Raw genomic sequence first — 23042 nt, 5'->3', positions numbered from 1 at the left:
ATCCCGCATGGTCATGCAGACTCCACATAGTGCAGACCCCGCATGGTCGTGCAGACTCCACACATTGCAGACCCCGCATGGCCGTGCAGACTCCACACAGTGCAGACCCCGCATGACCGTGCAGATCCCGCATGGCCGTGCAGACTCCACATGGCCGTGCAGACTCCACACAGTGCAGATCCCGCATGGTCATGCAGACTCCACACAGTGCAGGAGACAGGAGGGCACTCTTGGGCTTAGCCCAGCTGCAGCCAAAACATTCTGCAGAGTCAAGGCCTCGCTGTGCTTTCTATTCTATAGCAACATGGAATCTCAGAAGGGGGCACCAGGGTATACAACACACACACCCTTTGGGACACCAGCTACCTATATGCCAGCACAGAAGCAGCCTCCACCAGCCTCCACCTCCTCTGGTGGGGCTGCAGGCAGCAGTTTCCGGATGCCAGGAATAACCAGCGCCAGCCCCCGCCACCAATCTCTGGGAGTCTCTCGGTGAGTCACCACAGAGGTGAGCAATTCCACTCAGCACTGCTGCTATTTAGGTTCTTTCTGATTTTCAGACAGTTGGAGAAGACAGAACTATTTTTAGCCTCAGCTAGTTCTCAGGAAGAAAAACAACCTGACTTCAAAGCAGCAGGCACAGCACACCTATGTGACAACATGGCAGAGAGGATACTCTTGTGGCCCAGGACAAGGCTGCTCTGTCCCAGCTGCACTGCGGTGACCCTGGACATATCCTGGGCCAGGATGGCCACAGGCCGGGCGGGGTCTCCTTCAGGGCCCGGGGTACTGTTCTGAAGCTGCAGCTCATACTGATCGGAAGGCATTGAGAGCTCTGTGGAAAACAAACAAACCACAGAACAACAATGGAGAGGGGAGAGGGAGAGAAAGGAAGATGTGGTGTTAGAACACCCCCCCGAAACTGGCCCCTCCAACCCCGAATCTCTGGGCCCTGCTGTCAGTACAGCTGCTTGACATATTTTACTTAATTTTCTCAGTGCTTTCCGTGTTAATATTATTCTCCACGTTGTGGACAGAGCTGACACTATGAGTTTGCAGGGTGACCAGTGCTTTGAAGACTGCCATAGCTGCTGCTTTCTCTTAAATGACAGCCACTGGTGAAATTGCCAACTTCTTGAAGAACACCAGCACTAGAAATTTCTGATCATCCCTGAAGTGAGAGATCTCTACTTCTGCATCCAAGGCACCAGAATGATTCTCTCAAGTACTACCTGCCATCTTGAGCTCCCAAAAGGGTCTGGTCCATGCTCTCCCACTGGGTCCCAGTCCCAACACCTTGTCCTGGCCAACCTCACTGTAACCCAGGCTCACGTCAAGCCCATTGTGTAGAAAAAGGACTCACCTAACTTGAGCTGAGATATAGAGGAAACACCTTAGGAAATAACAGGTTCTATAAAACCCATCTTCTTCCTCACCCTGCAGGCAGACATGAGCACTGGCAGACACAAATGGCAGCTGTTGGCACAGCACTTGCCTAGTGTGCACAAGATTCCAGCTTCCACAATTAATCAACAGAGGAAGAGAAATAATGACTGCTGGTGAGAGAATAGAGCCCTCAGACCCATGTTAGGTGTCCTCATGAATATATTTTCTCTTCTCATCCCTCGACAACCCAGGGAATAGGAACTACTGAAACCCACATTTTAGGAATGACAACAGAGGAAGTCAAAATGAGAAGGGTGTTCATGGTCTGCTATGGTCTGAATGTTTTAAGCATGACCCCAAAAGTTCACATGCTGGACTTGGTCCTCAGTATGATGACGTTAAGAGGTGGTGGGCTCTTTAAGAGGCAGGGTCTAATGTAAGTTGGAAGGGTCTCTAGGGATATCGTCCTTCGAAGAGATTAAGGTCGCTGAACCATGAGAGCCAGCCTAGCTCCTGAATCTCTCTGGCTGCTTCTCACAATGTGAGCTCTCCACCATGATGGCACCTCCATGATGTGAAGCATGGAGAGGACTGCAGAAGGAAGCCAGAGCTCTTGCTGGTAGAATAAAATTTATAAAGCGCTGGGCCTTGGGTGCTTTGTTGGGGGAAAGATGGACAGAGCTGAGATTCCCACTTCAGAGAGCCTGACGGCCTTTTTACTCCCTCTCCCGACTCACAGAACGTCTCAACAGACACCCACTCACAGCGACAGCTGGAGCGGGTTCTCGACCCTCTACACGAAATCCAGTAGAAGAAACCCTGGGAAACTAGTTGATTTGTGTTTTGAAATCAGAAGACTCCTAATTATTAAGCAGACAGTAGTTGAACCTGGACTATAATCATAGCGATGTTTTATAAACTGTTCCTTAGAATATTTGTGCTCTCTGGCCTTTCAACATGCTATGCTTTACTTAGCAATAAAAGGGAAGAGAATTTTGACATACACTACATGGATGAACCTCTGAAGTGTGCTAGGTGAACATAAGCCAATCTCAGAACAAATACTGCAGTATTCCACTTCCTCGAGGACAATACCTAAGCAACAGCTACCTGGGAGGTGGGTGGGAGTTAATATGTAATGCAGACAGTTTCAGGTGAGAAGATGGAAAAGTTCTGCTGGTGGCTGTGATGATGTAGGATTGTACGTAATGTGCACTGGGCTGGACACTGACAGTTGTCTACAATGGTAAACCGTATGTGTATTTTATCACAGCAAACAAGGCAGGACATATTTCCCAGGATTTCTGAGTCACGGGCAGCAAACAAGGCAGGACATATTTCCCAGGATTTCTGAGTCACGGGCACACCTGTAATTTTTCCTTGTCTGATCTTTTGCACCTTGTAGTCGATAGAAGTCCCCACCAGCAGGTAGACATCATACGCTGGGTTCAGAAGGATGTTCTCCAAAATCAGCAGCCTGACTTCTGCAGGACGGACATTCTTAGCACAAAGAGAAGGATAGAAGGGTTAGGAGGAGGCAGGAGTGGGGACAGAAGATGTGGGCAAAAGAAAAAGGTTTCTTGATTGTGTTTTTTTTCTTGAGGTGCTGGGGATAGAACTCGACCTGATGTATATAGGCAAGTATTCTCCCACTGACACACATTCCCAGCTCCCAGAGTTTTATTTTTTAACTTTCAGTGTATTCCTAATGGAAGAGGATGTAAAGGGTAAATAATCAAGATTTCACCCAGAACCCTGCACCTTCAGAACCCCAAGTCCCAGGAGCACCCTGGGCTATAGCCGGCATGCACTCAAAGCTCACTGCCAAGAATGTATGTGCCCTTGCTGTACACTGTCACATTGTATCTCAATTTAAAATAACAGTAGTTACACAGAAAGAAGAGTGGGAGATCAGGCGTGATGTCCATGCCGGTGGCCACCAGGAGCTCAAGTTCTCACCTCACAAAAGCTCCAAGGTCAGGGAGGCTGGGAAGCCCCAGGACGGCCTGAAAAGGGGGAGCACGTGTCTCTGACGCATCCTCAGCCCCTACATCATGGCACCTTCTCCTGTCCAACCCTTACTCCCACCTTCTCCTTAAGATCACAACAGAGCCTGGAGGACTCTGAGTGCCCCAGGTAGTGAGTCATCCAGGGGCTGTCTCTTTCACTGCCTATGAGAGCTTCATAAAATAGAGAAAATGGAGAGCATAAAAAATAATCCCTACTGGCAGAAATGTAAATATGCTGTTACTGATAGAGTGCAGTTGATTACTGTCCTGTGGACTTGGGAAGTTTTGCATCTCTTTGCAAATCCATTTCTGCATCCCTGATGCCTATGCCCATCTTAGATGGCTGGCTTCTCCACTGAGCCTGCTGTGATGGCTTAGGATTACTCACTGAAACCTTCCCAGCACTTCATATGGGTTTGGGTTCTGTGGCAGGTGCTGTGTAGCATAGCTGGCAGGGAAGGTCATATGTAGACCCTAGGCAGGATAGTAAGTTTGTACTTTAGCTTAGTAGTGGGGCATGATTCCCAGCCCAGAGTGCCACGCATGAGCACACTCTACCTGTACAGTCCTGCAGAACTGGCCCCAATTAACATGTCCTCATGTTCCCAAACTTCTCCAGGTCTCCAAACCAGTGACTAAACCCTCAATAGATGTCTGCAGAACAGAACATCTCTTTGCTGTCACTCTGCTAAATTAAATTGCCCCCAGCCCTCCTGCCTATACTTCAAAATGAGACAGACCACAGGGCAGACCAGGCAGACATTAACTGACAAACACCAGAAAGGAACCAGGACCCTGGCTAAGCCTGCATCTGGCTGACTGCCTTCTGTCTGAGTCCTCTAGAAATGGGGCACTGACTAATATCTCCCACTCTGAGATAGTAGGGAGAGGCTGGGAAGATAAAGGGTGGTTGGGGACACGAGGCAGAGACCTAGGTTTGTACAGCAGGGACTATTGAGCAGCTGGCCTCAGGCCTCAGGGAAAGACGACACCCAAGACGCCTGGGGTTCAGCACTCGGGTGTGCACAGCATGGGGAATGCCTGGTGGGAATAAGGTAGGACTAAGAATCCTGCTGCTCTGGCACCTCCTTCAGAACTGACAAACCACGAATGATTTGTGACCCTGCCCCCCCAAGAAAGTGACACCACATGACTCGCTCTCCCTTTCTAGTGCCATGACTCAAACAAGCCTAACCTGCAAGAAACCTAAAACACCCTAGAGCCACCTCCTTGATGCAACCTGTCCAAGGGCATGAGAGAGTCGACCTGAACCAAGCCAGAGACCCAGCCCCCGGAGGCCCACCTTGTACACGGCCTCCTGAATGCGAGCCTTGAGCTTGGAGCTCCCCGTCTTCATTCCAGACACCAGGATGGTGTCTCCCTGTTTGGCTGCCCGTTCCATCTCTGAGATGTAGGAAGGAGGTATGTATGTAGACTCCAAGAAGGTAAGGATTCTAGAAAAGAAACTTGTCATCAGACCTGACACAAGAATGAATGAAACACAACATTCAAGTTTACCAGGGCCTCCCAATGTCTGCTGCACCCTGAAGTAAATAGTACTACCCCACCACTTAGAAACGTGTTGCTGCAACTCTCGTCTCTGTAGACTGCAGACTCCCAGGCCCTGACCCAAACTGTCTGCGAGAACAGGCATTACATCAAAACCCACGTTGGATTCTGAGACCCGAGCTTAGTCCATATGCCCAGCCCATATGGGAAAGGCCCACAGAAATGAAGCACTAGGCCCAAGACCTCAGGCCCAGCCAAATACAGTTAGCAATATCCAGGACATCCCCCAGGAAAAGCGAGGGTTGTAGCATGCCCTTCCCTGCATTCAGGCTACTAAGCAGGGCTGGCTTAAGAGATCCCTACCATAGTCTTTCACTCCATCCTGCAGTTTACAAGTGGGCCCATGTTCCTCCCCAAAGGGGCAATCTGTTGGCAGACTTCTGTTACTCCCAGAACCAGCGGGGGCACTGTGCACACTGGGATTTACTTTCTTGTTCAATGTGGTAGATGACCAAACTGAATTTTATGAAAATCAAGGACAACTCTGTTCCAGCATGCCTCAGATCTTGGAGCTTGACTCTGTCTAGCACATGGAGTCTCTAACCATCAGTTCATTCCTAACTCTGGCCTCACAGAAATTGAACTTTGTATTCTTCCCAGCTGAAGCCTAAAGAAGAACTGTGCTTCCCGTGTTGGACAGTGAGGATCCACACAGACCTGCCACCCACCAATGTCAGACAAGAGGCACAGTGTTTCCAACTCTGTTTCTGTGACTACAGAACAGACAGGGCAGAGGTGTGAGACCATATGGCTGCTGGAGGGATGACAGGAGTCCAGACTCAGAGGGCACGCACCTCCTCGCGGGTCTGCCCGTACCCTGTGCTGGGCACTTTCCTGTCCTGCTTGACCACTGCTGTCACTGCTGGCCCATCCCAAGACAGCCCTTTGTTATCTGTGTCATCTCTTTTCTCTAGAGCACACCACGGCGTGGCTCAAGCAGCCAGGTGCCCCTGTGGTTGGAGGAGGAAACTCTCTCTCATTGGGAGTCACTGTAAGTGTCACAGGCGTGCTGAGAAGCCTGTGGGGCTCCTTCAAGGAGGGACGATGGGTTCGTTCCTGAGAAGATGGATGCCTGAGATGCTTCCCCTCCAAGGTGGCCGGGTAGGCGCGGCTGAGCCCCTGGACCTCTTACCTCAGTGCATTGTGAGAATCTGAGAACCCATCTGCGTCTGTGTCTTTCACAATCGCCCAGTCAAAGACCAGCCCTGCCAGCGTACTGAAGGTGTTCCCTGAAAAAGAACACACATAGGAATGGGTTCCCCAGGGCCCAGGGGAGAGGAGAGGGGAACTCGCCAAAACCATACTGTTTTGTTCCACACCTTTGCAAAACATGCTTCGTGACCCCATTTCCAGAAGGAGAAACTAAGTCTGGCAGAGCCGGAAGCACTAGGCCACAGTCATGTGGTTATGAGGCCTGCGCTGGGATTTGTACCCAAGCTTTCCCACTGAGCCTCGCCGTCTGTAGCTGCTCTGGATCTACAGCACCCTCTTGTCTACAGCACTTCACAGTTGAGGTCACCAAGGCCTGCACCATTCATTCTTTCCACCCCCTCCTGTGGTAGAAACCCCTTCTCTCCCAGCAGGGGATAAGGGTATGGAATTGGAGCACTGACCCAGCTGTCTGGTGTCTTACTACTCTTCCTGTCTCTTCACCTTGACTGTAACGCTCCAGGGACTCCAGAGTTTGGAAGACATGAGCCAGTCCCAGCCAGCCAGACCTCTGAAGGCATGGCTGGCTGTGAGCCTTGTGACCTTTCATGATCATCAATGCCATGTGAAGACCAGCTTCCAAGTTCTCTCAAAAGTCCAAAGATCTGGATGCCTGGGCCTTGCTCCCACTGCTGGCCCAAACTGGCTCAGCCTCTCCAGATGGACACTTCTGCTTTGCCACAGTCCCTTGCTGCCCTCCTATCTCAGTGTACACTGTGTCCCTGAAGAGGAATCCTGTGTTTGGACACTCCTGTGGCCGCACATGAAGGTCTGCCTTCAGCATCTTTATGCTTTACCCTGTCTCCCCCTCACTCCCACCACATTTGCAGGTAGAAGAACAGATGAATGCCTGATGACTATAACAGCAAAAAAGAATCCTTGGGCCGCTGTAAGCTTCACTACCTCAGGAAGAGGCAAGTGTGCAGCTAGTGTGTAATTTGCAGGGCTTAGGCAGATGAAAATGCAGAGCCCTCATTCAAAAAGTCAAGCGAGAGAGCCATAAGAAGGCAAGTCAGAGGTTAGGAGAAAACAGGAGACCAGGCACAGGGCCAACTGAGGGGCAGTACAGAGTGACAGCAGATCTTAAGAGGATCCTGGAGCTGGGCGCTGGTGGCTCACGCCTGTAATCCTAGCTACTCAGGAAGCTGAGATCTGAGGATTGCGGTTCAAAGCCAGCCCGGGCAGGAGAGACCGTGAGACTCCTATCTCCAATAAATCACCAGAAAACCGGAAGTGGCGCTGTAGCTCAAGTGGTAGAGCGCTCGCCTTGAGCTGAAGAGCTGAGGGACAGCGCCCAGGCCCAGAGTTCAAGACCCACAACCGACCAAAAAAAAAAAAAAAAAAAGAGGATCCTGGAAGCCGTGCCCTAAAGCATGAGACACACATGGACCAGCCAGCAGCCCGCTACTGGCTTCCCCTCATGCCACCTTTCACCAACAACACTGTCTCCAGGTGAGGTGATCTGCTGCAGGAAGCAGTCAGGGCCGCTACCCCTGAAACCTCACAGCCAAGCGCTGACATGAAGCAGGACACACAGAGACCCAGGCTCCCAGCCTCCCTCTCCCAATCCCAGGAGGGCCACCAAACAACATTAAGCAATTCATCTGAACAAACACTTCCCAGGTGCTCACTGAGCCCAAAGTCCAATGTCGAACAGGGAAGCAGCCAAAATAAAGAAGTGGCTTCAATTCTAGCTGCCAAGTGCTAAACCTGATGAGACAAAGTAGTAACACCTCATGCTCTAAGGCAGCCTGGCAAAGGGTGAAGCGAGGATAGCAAGGAGGTGGCCATTCCACCATGGGCAGCCTCAGGGAGCCTGCTGGGAGAGACCACCGGAGCAAGAAGTCCCAAAGGAACCAGAGCTCCTACAGCAGAGATGGGGCAGGCGCGGGGCTCCGTGTGGGACATGCGGCACAAGGAAAGGAGGAGGGGCACTGGGGAAGCTGAGCTCATCCAGCTGGACAGATGCGCAAGGTATGAGGCCGAGGACATAATTTCCAAAAAAAGCACCTGGCCTCCGACCATCTGGGCAGCATTGTACCCATTTCAGCTAGAGTAACAGAATACCCAAGACCAAGTCTGGATTTTGAAATGTCCCCCAAAGCCCAGGTGCTAAAGCCTAGTCGCCAGATTGTGGCACTCCTGGAAAGCTGAGACCCTTAAGGAAAGTTAAGTCACTGGGGGCGTGCCCATGAAGGCTCTCTCTCTCTCGGCCACTCAGCCTCCATGAGACGAGCTGCCCTGCCCTCCTCTACCACTGGCTCCTGCCACGATGTTCTGTGCCACCTTAGGCCCACAGCAACAGCATCAACATACGGACTGAAACCTCTGGAAACATGAGCCAAAATAAATACCTTCTCCTATTATAAGGTAATGAAGAAGGGAAGGGCAGCACACCAGGGCCGCGTTGTCCCTGTCCACTTGCACACACACATACACACGCATACACTGGACCAGGGAACCAAAACCAGCCCTTTAAGCCAAGCAGAGAGAACGGCTCCCGCTGGCCACAGTGTGCTTGCCTAGCCAGCCCTCCCACTTCCCTTCACTGCCCTAAAGTCAGCTTTACCGGGGACGATCACTGTGGTCACAGACAGAGGCCACAGCAGAGGTTATCGGAGACAGGGGACAGCAGTCACCTTCTGAGTCCAGAGCCTGGATCTTCAGCTCCAGAGGGGAGTCTTCAAGGTAGAGCTCCCGGGTGGTGGAGACAATCTGAATGCCATGGATGAGGTCCACAATGGCATCGCAGCGCAGCACCTGCCCTGTGGCTGGAGGACAGACAGAAGTCAGCACTGAGGATAGCACCAAGCCCTGCCCAACCTCCGGGGCCTCAAATTCCAAGGGTCTGTTACTTTGGACAGCAACTAAGGAAATACCATCACAGCCAGGTTTGGTGGCTCATGCCTGTAATTCCAACTACTAGAGAGACAGAAATTCATGATCCATGCCAGCCAGGCAAGAAGTTAGCAGCCAACAAGTCAGCTACTTGGGAAGCTGTGGCAGGAGATGACGTGAGCCTACAGACTTCAGGCCAGAACACAGTGAGATCTCATATGCTCGCCTCAGTGATACTGAAGTCTAGCCTAGGGAAGAAATAAACTAAAAGAGCCTAATTAGGGCTGGGAAGGTGGCTCAGTGGTGGAGTGCTTGCCTTGCATGCATGAGGCCCTGGGTTCCATTCCTCAGCACCACATAAGCAGAAAAAGCTGGAAGTGGCCCTGTGGCTCAAGTGGTAGAATGCTAGCCTTAGCTGAAGAGCTCAGGGATAGCACCCAGACCCAGAGTTCAAACCCCATGACTGATCCCCCCCACCAAAAAAAAAAAAAAAGAGGCTAATTTTTCTCTGTATAAAAATATTTATTCTTGCCAGGCGCCAGTGGCTCATGCCTGTGATCCTAGCTACTCAGGAAGCTGAGATCTGAGGATCGCAGTTCAAAGCCAGGAAAGTCAGTGAGACTCTTATCTTCAATAAACCACTAGAAAACCAGAAGTGGCACTGTGGGCTCAAGTAGTAGAGCGCTCTCCTTGAGCTGAAGAGCGCAGGGTCAGCACCCAAGCCCAGAGTTCAAGCCCTATGACCGACAAAAAAAAAAAAAAAAATATATATATATATATATATATATATATATATATAATTTATTCTTGGCCAGGTATGACAACTCATGTCTGTAACTTGAGCTTCTTGGGAGGCTAAGAACCAGATGGTTGTGGTTCAAGGCCAGTTCAGGAAAACGTTTTGCAGTACTCCATCTCAAGCAGTAAAAAGCTGGTTGGTGCCACATGCCTGTCATCACAGCTACCCTGGGAAGCATAAATAAGAAGAAAACAATCCAGGCCAGCCCAAATAAAAAAGCTACACAGAGATGGGAATGTGGCTTAATGGTAAATGCTTGCCTAGCATGTATGAAGCCCTGGGTTTGATTCCTCAGTACCACATAAACAGAAAAAGCCAGCAGTGGTATGGTGGCTCAGGTGGTAGAGTGCTAGCCTTGAGCACAGAGAGGCTCAGGGACAGAGTCCAGGCCCTGAGCTCAACCCCCAGGACTGGCAAAACAAAACAAAACAAAACAAGAAAAAAAAAAACTAGACCCTAGAAATACAACGAAAGCCAAATAGGCTAGGGAAATGGCTCAAGTGGTAGAACACCTGTGTGGCAAGCATAAGCCCCTGAGATTAAACCCCAGTGTGGCCCCCCAAAATTATTTATCTATCTATCTATCTATCTAGATATAAATAGACATACATAGATAAATATATGTATGTATCTGAAAACACTTTAAATGCCCAATATAAGGAAATGCTTATACAACTACTCCCTGTTAAGAATATTTTTTTGAGCTGGGAGCCAGAGGCTCATGACTGTAAACCTAGCTATGCAGAAGGCAGAGATCTGAGGACTGAGCTTTAAAGCCAGACCAGGCAGGAAAGTCTATGAGACTCTTATCTCCAATTAACCACTACAAAGCTACAAGTGGAGGTATGACTCAAGTGGTAGAGCACTAGCTAAGAGACAGTACTCAGACCCTGAGTTCAAGTCCCAGTATAGGCACACACACAAAAAAAAGATTATTATTTGGCACTAAAAATAATTCTACAGCAGGAACTAGGGGTGTCAGTGGTACAGAGCATTTCATTAGCAAACACAAAGTCCTGTGGTCAATTCCCAGCACTGTGAAAAAGAAACAATAATAATAATTGCATGTAAAATGGACACTACAGTGTCAGTCAGGGTGTTGAGAAGTATGAGAGCACTTAATGTTACTTTTTTTTTTTGGGGGGGGGGGGAGGTCCGATCGTGGGGCCTGAACTCTGGGCCTGGGCGCTGTCCCTCAGCTCTTCAGCTCAAGGCTAGTGCTCTACCACTTGAGCCACAGCACCACTTCCGGCTTTTTTCTCACTTAATGTTACTTGATGAGTGCAACCATCCCTGTGGGTCTGTGAGCACCATAGTAAAAACAACCAACGGCAGACTGAAAACATCCAGAACCAAGAGGTGGAGCTGTGGCCCAAGGTTGCGCCAGCCTTGAGCAAAAGAGATAAGCAAAACATTAGGTCCTGATTCAAGCCTCAGTGCTAGCACAGGAAAGGAGAGGAAAGGAGAAGAATTGAGGGGAGGGAAGGGAAGGGAAGGGGAAAGAGGAAGAAGAGTGAGATTCAGGAAGAAAATATCTCTACACTAAACATATGCTAACCTTTTCACTTTTTTTTTGTTTTTGTTCGGTCATGGGGCTTCAACTCTGGGCCTGGGTGCTGTCACTCAGCTCTTCAGCTCAAAGCTAGCGCTTGAGCCACAGCATCACTTCTGGCTTTTTCTGCTTATGTGGTGCTGAGGAATCGAACCCAGGGCCTCATGCATGCAAGGCAAACACTATACCACTGAGCCACCTTCCCAGCCCACCCTCCCCTTTTTTTTGGTGGTGGTGGGACTGAACCATGGGCCTTGTACAGGCTAAGCAAGAACCCCACCACTGAGCCCCCTCTACTCTTGACATTTTCCTGTCATGTTCTCTAAACAATACAGAACCACCATTTCCACAGCACTTTCATTGTGTGGGGTGTTAGAGATGGTCCAGGTGTGATGTGTTCAGGAGAGGATGCGCAGCTTCTATGCAAAAACCGCACAGGGTGGCATCAGCGGGGTCCTGCATCCAGCCCTCCCTGGATACTACATGTGATAAGTTAAATATGGGGAAGGAAAAGATAGGATTTCTTGTTTGGGACAACTTTCTTCAGTGTAATTTGATAGCCAGTGAGAGTAGCTAGAGTAAGAAAGAACTTTGAAATTCACAAAGCCAGCTTCCACAGAACACTACAGAAGCTTCAGGGAGAGGATCGGCATGGACACTGCTCCGGCTCCAGGTGGGGATCTCAACAAGACATTCCCCATCTCTCTCCACCCCCATTCCCACCTTCCCCCTCACACTTCCCTCTCCCCCCAGAGGCCAGGGCATTCACAGTCCTTACTGATGTCCTCAGCAAAGATGATGCTGGTCAGACGGGCGGGCTGGGTGAGTCGGGCCTGCACCACTGCCTTCTGGGAGCACTGATGTTCGTTGGAGCCGAGCGGTTCGATGCTGGCCACTTCTGGCCGGGTAGATGACCTGGGAGAAGTGGAAATGCACACTGCAAAGCACAGCCAGGCTGGAAGCCCAAGCTTGCTCTCCTCCGGGACTCTGACTTGGATTCACATACAGAATAGAAGTGAGCAGCTTCACACAGAGGAGAAAAATAAAAACCCAGCCACAGCCCCTCCACCAGATGACTCACACATGCGGAGCTGCCCACTGCGAATCAAATAGGAGACCCCACACCTGGAAACAGCCTTGACACTCAACTTGACACATGGAGAAGTTTTGTAGACCCCTTATCTGCTGGTGGGGTCCCCAAATCCCCAAGGCCACAGGGGATAAGAGGGAAGGAGAGAGGGGAAAGGACTGGTCAGGGTCCACTGTACACATACATGATGGAAACATCACAGTGAAACTAATATACGCTACTGTAGAGGAAAAACCCTATGTCCCAGGCCAGTTCAGCATGCTGCTCTTAAAGTGAGAGAATATCCAGACAGCAACAGATACACTCAGGACTCATGCCAGCATGTTGGGCAGTAAATAGACCAAGGCCCAAGGCCACCATCTGCCTGAAGCCCTGCCTCGGCCTGCACACCGGAAGCCATGCTGCTGGGCTTTCCTTTACAAGCCTGTCCACCACCCTCGTTCAGCCCAGGGCTGCGCAGGGCATCTCCCCGCAGTCCTCACCTGACCTGACATAGTCATGAACCTATACTTCCTTGTCTCCAACAACCCCGCTCTCATTACGCGTGAACTGGTAGTGAGTTCAGGAGACAAGATGAAGTGCATGAGCCTCATCCCCACTGCATCATGGTGCATGAACCCCTGTGCAAGCCGCTCCGTTCACGGTTTACTGCGGGGCTCATCCTTGGTGCTGCAGGCCCTGGGGGATGGGACAAATGGATAGTTGTTTTTGCTTTGCATGGGTCCTGGGGTTTGAACTCTAGGTGCTGTCCCTGAACTTTTTTGCTCAAGGCTAGCTCTCTACCACTAGAGCCACATCTCTCCTTCTAGCTTTTATAGTGATAAACTAGAGATAAGAGTCTGGCTTTCCTGGCTGGGCTGACTTTGAACTGTGATTCTTAGGTCTCAGCCTCCTGAGTAGCGAGGGTTACAGGTGTGAGCTCCTGATGCCCAACATGTACCTATAATACAGAGTAGTGTCACCACCCTTCACATCCTCTGTGCACTGCCTATTTATCCACACATGGATATTTGGTGGTAACGGCTGCTGAATTCAGGCCCTCACACTCGAGCTACTCTGCCAGCTCTTTGTGCTGGGTTATTTGTGAGAGAGGGTCTCACTTTGGGTCTGGGTCAGCTTTGGAGTAAAGTGGCTCTACCACTTGAGCCACACCACCACTTCTAGCTTTTTTTTTTACTAGTTAACTGAAGGAAGAATATATGGACTTTTCTGCCCAGGCTGGCTTCAAACTTCAAGCCTCAGATCTCACCTCCTAACTAAGATTACAAGCTTGAGCCCCCAGTGCCTGGCTATAATTTGTTAAAGCACTTTTTCCTCTGTGGTACTGAGAACGAAACCCAGGGCCTCATACAGGCTTGCAGAGCCACACCCCAGCCCAATTTATAAAGGTTTAAAAAAAAAGGATTTCTGATTTTTTTTTTTTTGGTCGGTCGTGGGGCTTGAACTCTGGGCCTGGGCGCTGTCCCTCAGCTCTTCAGCTCAAGGCGAGCGCTCTACCACTTGAGCTACAGCACCACTTCCGGTTTTCTGGTGGTTTATTGGAGATAGGAGTCTCACAGTCTCTCCTGCCTGGGCTGGCTTTGAACCACGATCCTTAGATCTCAGCCTCCTGAGTAGCTAGGATTACAGGCGTGAGCCACCAGCGCCCGGCGGATTTTCTGATTTTTGAATTTTATTTTTAATTCTTTTCTACGATTCACTTTTCCAACTGTCCAAAAAGCTTTCTTTCTTTTTGCAACTATCTTTAAGTAGCTGTGCACAGGGGCTTCAGTTCAGCTTGGCAGTGTAGGACGTGAAGCACTCTTTTACCCGGTATCCCCCGTTCCTGTGAGGAAGGCAGAGCAGGAGGCCGAGGCTGGCCGGAGGATGTGGACAGCCAGTCCACAGATGCGCACCTGTGCCTGCACACCTCCCTGGGTTTTCATGCCTCTCAAAGTTGTGGCGCTAAGGGGCCTCAAATGTCCCAGGAGGAAGCTGACCACCTGCAGAGACGCTAGGGAGAGCTCCCCTGTGTTGGATAGGGTCCAAAGGAGAGCAGATCTGCGCAAATGAGGCTGGGTGTGGGGATGTGGCTGGCTGCCTAGTCTGCTGCTGCTGCTGGGTCTCAGCACTTTACCATTTGTCTTTTTTTTTTTGGGTGGGGTCTGGTCGTGGGGCCTGAACTCTGGGCCTGAGTGCTGTCCCTCAGCTCTTCAGCTCAAGGCCAGCGCTCTACCACTTGAGCCACAGCACCACTTCCGGCTTTTTTTTCTTTTTTGCTTATGTGGTGCTGAGGAATCGAACCCAGGGCCTCATGCATGCAAGGCAAGCGCTCTACCACTGAGCCACCTTCCCAGCCCCTTTACCATTTGTCATAACTCCTTCTGCACAGAGCTTTGTGGGACTCATGTCCCAGGCCTGTTTCCTATGGGCAGAGATGAGGCTAGGAGGCCATGGGCAGGCCTTTATCTTATCTGCTGGCTGCATTTATTGCTCTGTTATCGGCCCTGGGTGCTAAGAGGTGTGACTGTCTTAAAGATTATTAGACTACTCAGCATCCCCCCCCTTCCCAAGCCCTGCCCTTGGCTGGGTTAGAAGATATCCACAGGGCGCCTGTTGACTGGAGCACCGCTGCTCTGGGAAGCCAGGCCCAGTGGCTTTCCTGCTGAGAGCACCTCTTGCCTCCCTAGGTGAAACGAATCACCACTCACCCAGGAGTCGTGCCTCCTGCACACACAACTGGTAATTAGCACCACTGCCCATTCTCCCTCTTCACCACCATCTTGCAAGAAACACACATCAGAATGGAGCATCTGTCTCTTCTGGGGACCAGGGTACAGTGCAGAGATAACAAGGGGGGGGGGGGAGATAGGCATGGCCTCCTCAATTTCTCTCAACAGCAGGTGAGGTATGATACAGAGCTGCCACTCAACCAGCCATGTGACCTTGTGCCAGTAATTTAACTTCCTAGGGCCTCCATTTCCTTCTCCCAACAATAAGAATAAAAACAGTGTCCAACTACCAAGGACTGGGTAACTGGGTGAGATCGCAAACAGAAAGCTCTTATCGCAGCTCTCAAGTTCAGGAAAAAGAAGGGACTCCCGAATGGGGGGGGGGGCTCCTGAATGAGGAGGGGCTTGCAGACCAGCATGATTCTTACCACTAGAACTTTGCTTTCTAAAGAAAGAAGGGAGTGTCGGTCGTTCCAAATCAGGGTTATTGAACCTGTCCATCCTGCTCCCTGAGGCCTAGTCCCAACCCCTCCCATTAAGCCCTCCTTATAAAGCCCGTCACCACCAGGCATTGGGCTAGCTAGTTAGGAGGCTGGCATCTGAGGACCAGGGTTTGAAGCCAGCCTAGCTCAAGCACGTTAAAGTCCTCGAGACTCTTATTTCCATTTAATCACCAAAAAGCTATGGCTCAAGTGGCAGAGTGCTAGCCTTGAGTAAAAAAAGTTCAGGGACAGCGCCCAGGCCCAGAGTTCAAGCCCTAGACTGGCACAATAAATAAAAAACAAAATAAAGCCCCTTCTCCATCCAACCATAGATGTCCTTGGAGCCACTGTTAGAGGAATGAAGTTACTGGCTTAAGGGTGCAGCCCTGGCTGGAGCCTAAACCATCTCACATCAAGTCTAACCTCTGCTCAGAAGCCTCTCCTGGCTCCCAGCTTCTCCCCCTCCTCTCCTTTGCTATGCTGTTCCTTACATGTTAGGAGCCTCTCTCACCAGGATTCGTCCTGACCAGCTTTTTTGTTGTTCAGACACATGGCAACTCCTGCATGGACCCATCAGTTCCTCTCATCACCCCTCCTCCTCTCGGGAATCAGAACCGCTGGGCCTGGCGTGGAGAGGGTCCCTAATGTAGCCACTCTGAATCTTCCCTGTGTTAGCTCTCCACAGCTACAACAAAATACCTAAGAAAATCACCTAATAAGAAGGAAAAGTAGGGGCTGGGAAAGTGGCTCAGTGGTAGAGTGCTTGCCTTGCATGCATGAGTCCCTGGGTTCAATTCCTCAGCACCACATAAGCAGAAAAAGCTGGAAGTGGCGCTGTGGCTCAAGTGGTAGAGTGCTAGCCTTGAGCTGAAGAGCTGAGGGACAGCGCCCAGGCCCAGAGCTCAAGGCCCATGACTGGCAAAAAAAAAAAAAAAAAGCTGCAGTGGGTAGCAGTGAAGGTCATAGCCTTTGGGGGACATGGCCACCAGGCAGAGAACTGACCTCTGCCACAGTCTCATCACGAGGCGACGTTCTGACACAGGCCCAAAGCACCTGGGCCAAGAAGCAGCAAACTTGTGAAAGCATGTGCCAAGTAAACCTTTGCTCTTGTAAGTTGGGTGTCTCAGGTATCTTTTGTCATGGCAACGGGAAGCTACACCCACCTGCAGCCCTCCAAGTCACCTCAGTGCAGTTGCCTCCGAATACCACTCGTATCTTTTCTTTTGATTCTTCTTTTCCAAAAAAAGTAATGTAAAAGTAAGTCTTACAGATTCTTGGAAACAGACAATGTATGTGATCTGCCAAACGCCAGATGCAGCCAGTGTTCTGAGACCGGGGTTAAAGACACCCTGGGCCGCAAAGGCTCTCGAAGACAGGCTCGTTTTTCACAAGTGCTAAGAGAAGAGGAGTGTGGTTACCAGGCTGGGGTAGGAGGAAATGGGGAGTTAGAGTTTAACGGATGCTGAGTTTCAGTTTTACAAGTGAAGAGTCGGAGGTGGGTGACGGTGGCACTCATGAGAATGCTCCTGTCACTGCGCTGAACTGGACGCCTACCAATGCTGACAGTCCTAGGCTTTGTTATAAATGTTTTCTTTTTAAAATGAAAGAAAAAATGCTAACATAAGCTGGGTGCTGGTGGCTCACACCTGTAATCCTAGCTACTCAGGAGGCTGAGATCTGAGGATCGAGGTTCAAAGCCAGCCCGGGCAGGAGAGACCGTGAGACTCCTATCTCCAATAAACCACCAGAAAACCGGAAGTGGCGCTGTAGCTCAAATGGTAGAGCGCTTGCCTTGAGCTGAAGAGCTGAGGGACAGCGCCCAGGCCCAGAGTTCAAGCCCCACGACCGACCAAAAAAAAAAAAAAAATGCTAACATACTGAGAGCAGACAAAAGTTTCTGAGGATGTGTAAAGGACTGAGAGGGGATCTGAAAGGACTACGGATACAGCTCACTGACAGAGCGCTTGCCTGGCATGTGCAAGGCCCTAGGTTTCATCCCCAGTCTGGCAAAAATAGTAATAACTACATAACCAAACAAATAAATAAGCCAACAGCGAGGAAACAGGGAAGGGTGACTTTCTCACACTGGCACACAGAACTTGCCAGAGCAGAGAGCTGGGCAGGGCCACAGGAACCCAGGGCACCAGGTCAGGCCAGAAGCTACAGTAGGGAGGAAAAAAGAGAAGTGAAACTTGTGCAAGGAACCAGGATAATGCGGGTGGCAACGTCCAGCCCGTCCAGGCACCGCCCTGCGTGGCGACCGAGGCAGCATCCGCAGTGCAGGAGCCCCCTCCCTCAGAGGCTGCTGGAACCCAGGCAGAGTAGGAACCCACAAAGGAAAACAACCCCAGCAGCAGCTCAACTCAAGTCAACAGATACTTCCCCGCACCTCCCTCCTGCCTGTTGGAGGACAGGGGCGAAGCACAGTCCCAGTCCAGCTGTGCAGCCAAGGCCAGTCCTGGGGAAGCCTCAGGTACAGGTGGCCCTGAGGGTGTTTAGGAAAGGGTAAGGCCACAAAGATCCAGCATGTACCAGCCCAACCCAACACCTGACCCAGCAACCCCTTCCTGCCCCCTAACCAAAACCCACAAGATCCCTTGCAGCCGAGGCCTCTACAACCTCTCTAACCTCACTCCAAATTCACTGCTTCCTGTGAGCTCTTCCAATGAACTCAGTCCCACCCCCGGGCCTCCGAACCTGCAACTTCCTCCAGCAAGGCCCACTCAAGTTCCAGCTGGACCCCAACCGGCTGTGTCCTGACCACCGTGTCCCACGACACATTCATCTCCTGCACACTTATTCCTGCATCTTCTTAGTCAACTCCCCCATTCAACTACACACCCCAGGAAAGCAGGACACCATCTGCTCCTCCTCTGAAATGTCCCCAGGACCTTGAATAACATCCAGCTCATAGGAAAGAGTCACAATTATTGTTCATCTGTTTGTAAGAGATTCTCACCCAAAAAGAGCTCTGACTGAGCACCCTCACACCCTGCTGAGGGCTCCAGCACATATGAGAGAAGGCATGCCGAGGCCCAGGACCAAGACTGGCAAACACATCAAGCAGCTCAAGAGACAAGAAAGGAGATGACCAATTACACCGGGTAAGGCTAATTACACTGGGTGCTATGTCTAGGGGAGGGGCTGGTAAGGGCCACTTTACCCAAGGCCTGGAGGTAGCGTGACCTCCTTCCCTTAAGAGCAGCCAACGGCTGACCTGGGGCTAAAAGGCTTAGGCTTGGTCTCTATTTGCATTAGGCAGGGCAAGTGGTAGTACAATTACATTGTAGAGGGGCCAGTGGATGGCCTGACTTTCACTAGAAGAACATCCTTGCCCACCTTCCCTTCCCTATCTGATCTCCCAGGAATGTACCTCCCTCACACACCCAGGGAGCAGTCTCTTCAAGGAAATCAAAATGGTGCCAGGGATTATACTGGAGTTGAAGGACTAGGGTCAGGTGTCCTTTTCTTGATTGATTCTCTCAAGTTTCTTTCAGGGTGTCATTTTGCATATGAATCCATGCCTTCAAAAGAAACTGATGAAAATTTACTTTACAAATAATTCTCAATAGAGCAAATTATCTAAATGAATCAGGAACGTGTTAGACAACCAGCAATGCTGGCTGGGTACAACCAGAAGGATCAATTAATGTGGCAGCTGAGGTGGGTGGGGACACTCCAAGTGAGCAGAAGGCTGAATGTCCCCAGGAACAAGGAGGTAGGGAGGCCTCCCAGTGGCCCTTACTTGGCTTGATCCTTCTCAGTAAGCTACCTGACTCTGTGACCATCACTCCCTAGACTGAAGTCTGGGCCTTCCAATCTCACGTGTGGGCAGCTTGCTCTAGATGATGTCTGTAGTTCCCCTGACCCAAAATTGTCCCACTATTTGATACTAAAAATCAAGAAACAGGACGAATAACCTTGAAGCCACTGGCACCAACATGCAATGATAAATTTTAGGACAGTTAGAACTCTACAACAAAACTCCCCCAGGATCTTTGTCCTCGTTGCAGAGACTTAACAATGAACTTCACAGATAAACAGATTATTTCCTCCGAGGATTTTGTGACTGGAGTAAAGAGCTTGTCTACCAACTCAAAGGCTCCATAGGAGAATCTTCAAAACGAAGGCAATAGATGACTGCACTACAATAAACAGCATTTCTAAAAACAAAGCTAACATTTTTACTGCTTGATTGACAGAACATTGTCCTGTGAAAGGAAAAATGCAACCACCAAACACCTCTGAGACACTCAGCTAAGGAGTCACATTTACAACGTAAACTAAGGACCAGACACTAAATGTGTGAGGTACTTAGCATTTCAGTGATGCGTAGATTAGGAGTGGTTTTCCCCTTCCTCCCATCAAGTAAACAAGTGTCCACTTTGCTCATCTCCTCTCAGAAAAGAAAGGGAAAGGGAAAGGAGCCTTGGAAACACCGGAAAGGAAGAGACAAAGGGTCCTCGGAGATCGAGGTACCCTCAGAGCCTCACAGGAAGTAGCACACAAATGCGTCCACAGGGGCTCCCTTGAAATCTGATTTTATTACCCAGCTTCCCCTCCACAGGCCCCTTCCCGAGGCAGCGCGTGCGTCTGCCCGCACGAGGCGGCAGGCGGACGGGCAGGAAAGCACCGTGCTGGCGGCCCGCGGTCGACCAGGGCTCCCCGCCTCAAACGCCAACCCCGGAACGCCACGGCCCGGGCGGGCACGGTAATTCACGTGAATTCTGGGCCGGGCTTTGGAGACGCCGGCGATGCACCCGGGACCCCGGGTGAGCAAGCCGACTACCGGGCGGAAGCTTCAACGGCAGACACAGACAGGCAGACAGACAGACACAGACAGACACAGACAGACAGACAGACACAGACGCACGCACGCGCGCGCGCGGCTCGGCAGTGCGGCTGCACTGTCTTAGGCTTCGACCTGGCGAGGGCCCCGGGCACCGGGCGGGCGGGGCGCGCGGGCGGGGCGGGCGGGGCGCGGCCCGGGCACCGGCGCGGTACCTCGCCCCCCCCCCCCGCGGGCCCGCCCGCAGCGCCCGGGGCCAGGCCCCACTCATTTCGCCGAGTCAACGGCCCCCGGTCGGTCTCCCGCCCCCCCCCAACCCTTTCAGCCCAACGTGTGCTCCTCCCCAAGCGGCCAACAGGTCCGGTGGTCTCCACCGGCCGGGCTCGTCCGCGGTCGGTTCCCGCAGGAGCCGGGACGCGCGGCCCGGGCCTCCGCTCCCCGAGGCCACGCGGCCCCCGCCCGGCACCCCGGGCCCGCGTTGGCCTGCAGGAGCCGCGGAGGCCGCCTCCAGCCCAGCCCGCTCCCGGGCCCCGCCGCCCCCGCCGGCGCCGCACACGCGGCCGGGCCCCACTCGGCGCCCCGTCCCCGGCGGCGCCGGCGCAGAGGCGGCGCCCCGCGCGCACGCCGCCGGGTCACGCGCGGCCCTCCGCCCCGGCCGCGGCCGCCGCAGGCCCCGCCCCGCGCCGCGCACCTGCTCCGCGGCCGCCGGGCCCTAGGCCTCGCGCCGGCCACGCGGGCCGCCCGCCCGCCGCCCGCCCGGCCCGCGCCTCACCAGCGGTAGCAGCCCTCGGACGCCTCCAGGGTGAAGTTCACGCGCGTGGCCCGCGTGAAGGGCAGCAGCACTTTGGGAATGTTGAGCTTGGCCGCCGCGGCCGAGGGGCCGAGCGCCAGCAGCAGCGCGAGCGCCAGCAGCAGCCGCGGCGGCCCCCGGCCCCGCGCCGCCATCCCCGCCGCGCTTCCCCTCCGGCGACCCGGCGCCCGCTCGCCCGCGCGCGCGCTCCCCCTGGCGCCCTCCGGCCCGCGCGCCCGGCCGCCGGCCCGCAGGTGACGGCGCGGCGGGCGGGGCGGGGCGGGGCGGGGCCGGCCCACTTCCTGGGCCTCGCGGCGGGTCTGGTGGGCGCGCCCCTGGGTCCGTGTGAGGGCCGGGCGCGCTCCCGGGGCGAGGTGAAGGCCAGGCCCGCGCGGCCCCGCGTGGTGGGGGGAGCGGGCGCGCGCCGGCGGAGCGCCCCGGGGCCGCGCGGGAGGCCGGGCGCTGCTTGGGCCGCGGTGGTCCCGGCCGCCCCGGCCCTGCCCTGGTTCACGGCCGTGGATTGCCCGTGCTCTCTGACGTGTGGCGGGCCCGCGCTGCCTCGACGTCCCTCGCAGGACCTGAGGACCCCAGGCTCAGCCGGAGCAGCCACGGGAGCCCCGCACCCTGACTTCTAGAAGCGTCGGGAGTTACCCCGAAGGGCAGGCACACCGGGCCCCGAGTCCAAAACAGGCTCGCAGCGCCCCAGGTTCATCCTTGCCCTGCGCTCCCGGGGCTCCAGTTGTCTGGGAGGAACCGGGGTCCCCGGTTGGGGGGTCTGGGTGGGGGTCCGGCCGGCGGGGTGTCAGGAAGAGGTGGTCCCTCACTGGGCCCAAAGCCTGCCCCTCCAAAACTATGGAGCGAGCAGTACTTGGGGTTCACCCTGGAAGCGTGCACACCCTAGACCCGGGCTGTGTGTGATGGGAGGGATCTGAGACACCTCCAGAGAGGGGGGGATCTTTGATGTATGGAGCCAGGTGCTCTGGGAAAACACTTCCCAGGAGCTCCCTGCTTTGAAGAAGCGGCCAAGGGAGTGGCTGTGAAATCATCTTGTGTGTTCCTCTGTATGCTTTTTTTAAAATAGCACTGGAGATTGAACTCATGCCCTGGTGCTTGCTAGGCAGGTGCTGTATCACTTGAACCACTTAAATCACTCCAACCCCTGTTTGCCTTGGTTATTTTTCAGATAGGGTCTTGCTTTATGCCCAGGCCAGCTTGGGCATTGATCCTCCTATGTACTTCCCCTTGTTGCTGGGGTAACAGGCATCTGCGATCGACTTGAGTCTTTGGTTGAGATGGAGTCTCAAAACTTTTATGCCTGTCCTGCCCTCTGCCTCCTGAGTAGCTGGGATACAGGTTGCAGCTCCTGTGCCCAGCTTCTTTCAGTTATTTTCTCTATCTTTAATTTTTTTCCCTATTGTGAGTATCCAACCTAGGACTTTTAACGTACTAAGCAAGTGTTCTAGCACTGAGCTATCCCACCCCCCACCCCCGATTCATTTTGAGCAAGTAATTGAGTCAGATGGCTAAATTAAAAAGGCTGGGGATTCTTTCCCCTCACAATTTCATCACTTCCCTGTTGGCAACCAGGGTCTTCCACAGAGAATACACAAATGAATTTGAAGGAAAGCTTACCGGTACCCAAGCAGATAAATATGCTCGTATCCCTTGCCCAGAAGGTAGGGCAGTAAGTAAAACGTCTCACGCAGGGCCCAGGGGCTGAAGGGCTCAGGATTGTCTCTATCGCCAGATCTTCTATCAAGGAGAAATCAGTAACACGGATTGTAAGGTAAAACATCTTGGTTGCAAACAATGGCAGGT

General features: G+C 52.6%; 1 protein-coding gene across 2 annotated transcripts in view; it reads right to left on the bottom strand.

The window, feature by feature from the left end:
* The window catches only part of LOC138824849 (nuclear pore membrane glycoprotein 210), an 81532-nt gene extending 60153 nt beyond the window's left edge, over window positions 1-21379 (bottom strand). The window contains exons 1-7 of one of the 2 annotated variants that reach the window (XM_070019223.1): window positions 21207-21379; window positions 12141-12277; window positions 8813-8944; window positions 6097-6193; window positions 4699-4849; window positions 2754-2886; window positions 677-835 (exon numbers count right to left, since the gene is read on the bottom strand). In XM_070019223.1, coding sequence (XP_069875324.1) covers window positions 677-835; window positions 2754-2886; window positions 4699-4849; window positions 6097-6193; window positions 8813-8944; window positions 12141-12277; window positions 21207-21379 — 982 coding nt within the window. Of the gene's footprint in view, window positions 1-676; window positions 836-2753; window positions 2887-3277; window positions 3393-4698; window positions 4850-6096; window positions 6194-8812; window positions 8945-12140; window positions 12278-21206 lie in introns of those variants that run through there. The other variant, XM_070019224.1, reaches the window with a different exon arrangement.
* Between the last annotated feature and the right edge of the window lie 1663 nt (window positions 21380-23042).

This window comes from Dipodomys merriami, unplaced genomic scaffold (assembly GCF_024711535.1).
Source record: "Dipodomys merriami isolate MVZ:Mamm:240054 unplaced genomic scaffold, mDipMer1.0.p SCAF_13, whole genome shotgun sequence".
Lineage (NCBI taxonomy): Eukaryota > Metazoa > Chordata > Mammalia > Rodentia > Heteromyidae > Dipodomys > Dipodomys merriami.
The sequence above is the reverse complement of the archived record's forward strand: the minus strand, read 5'-3'. Positions and strand labels throughout refer to the sequence as shown.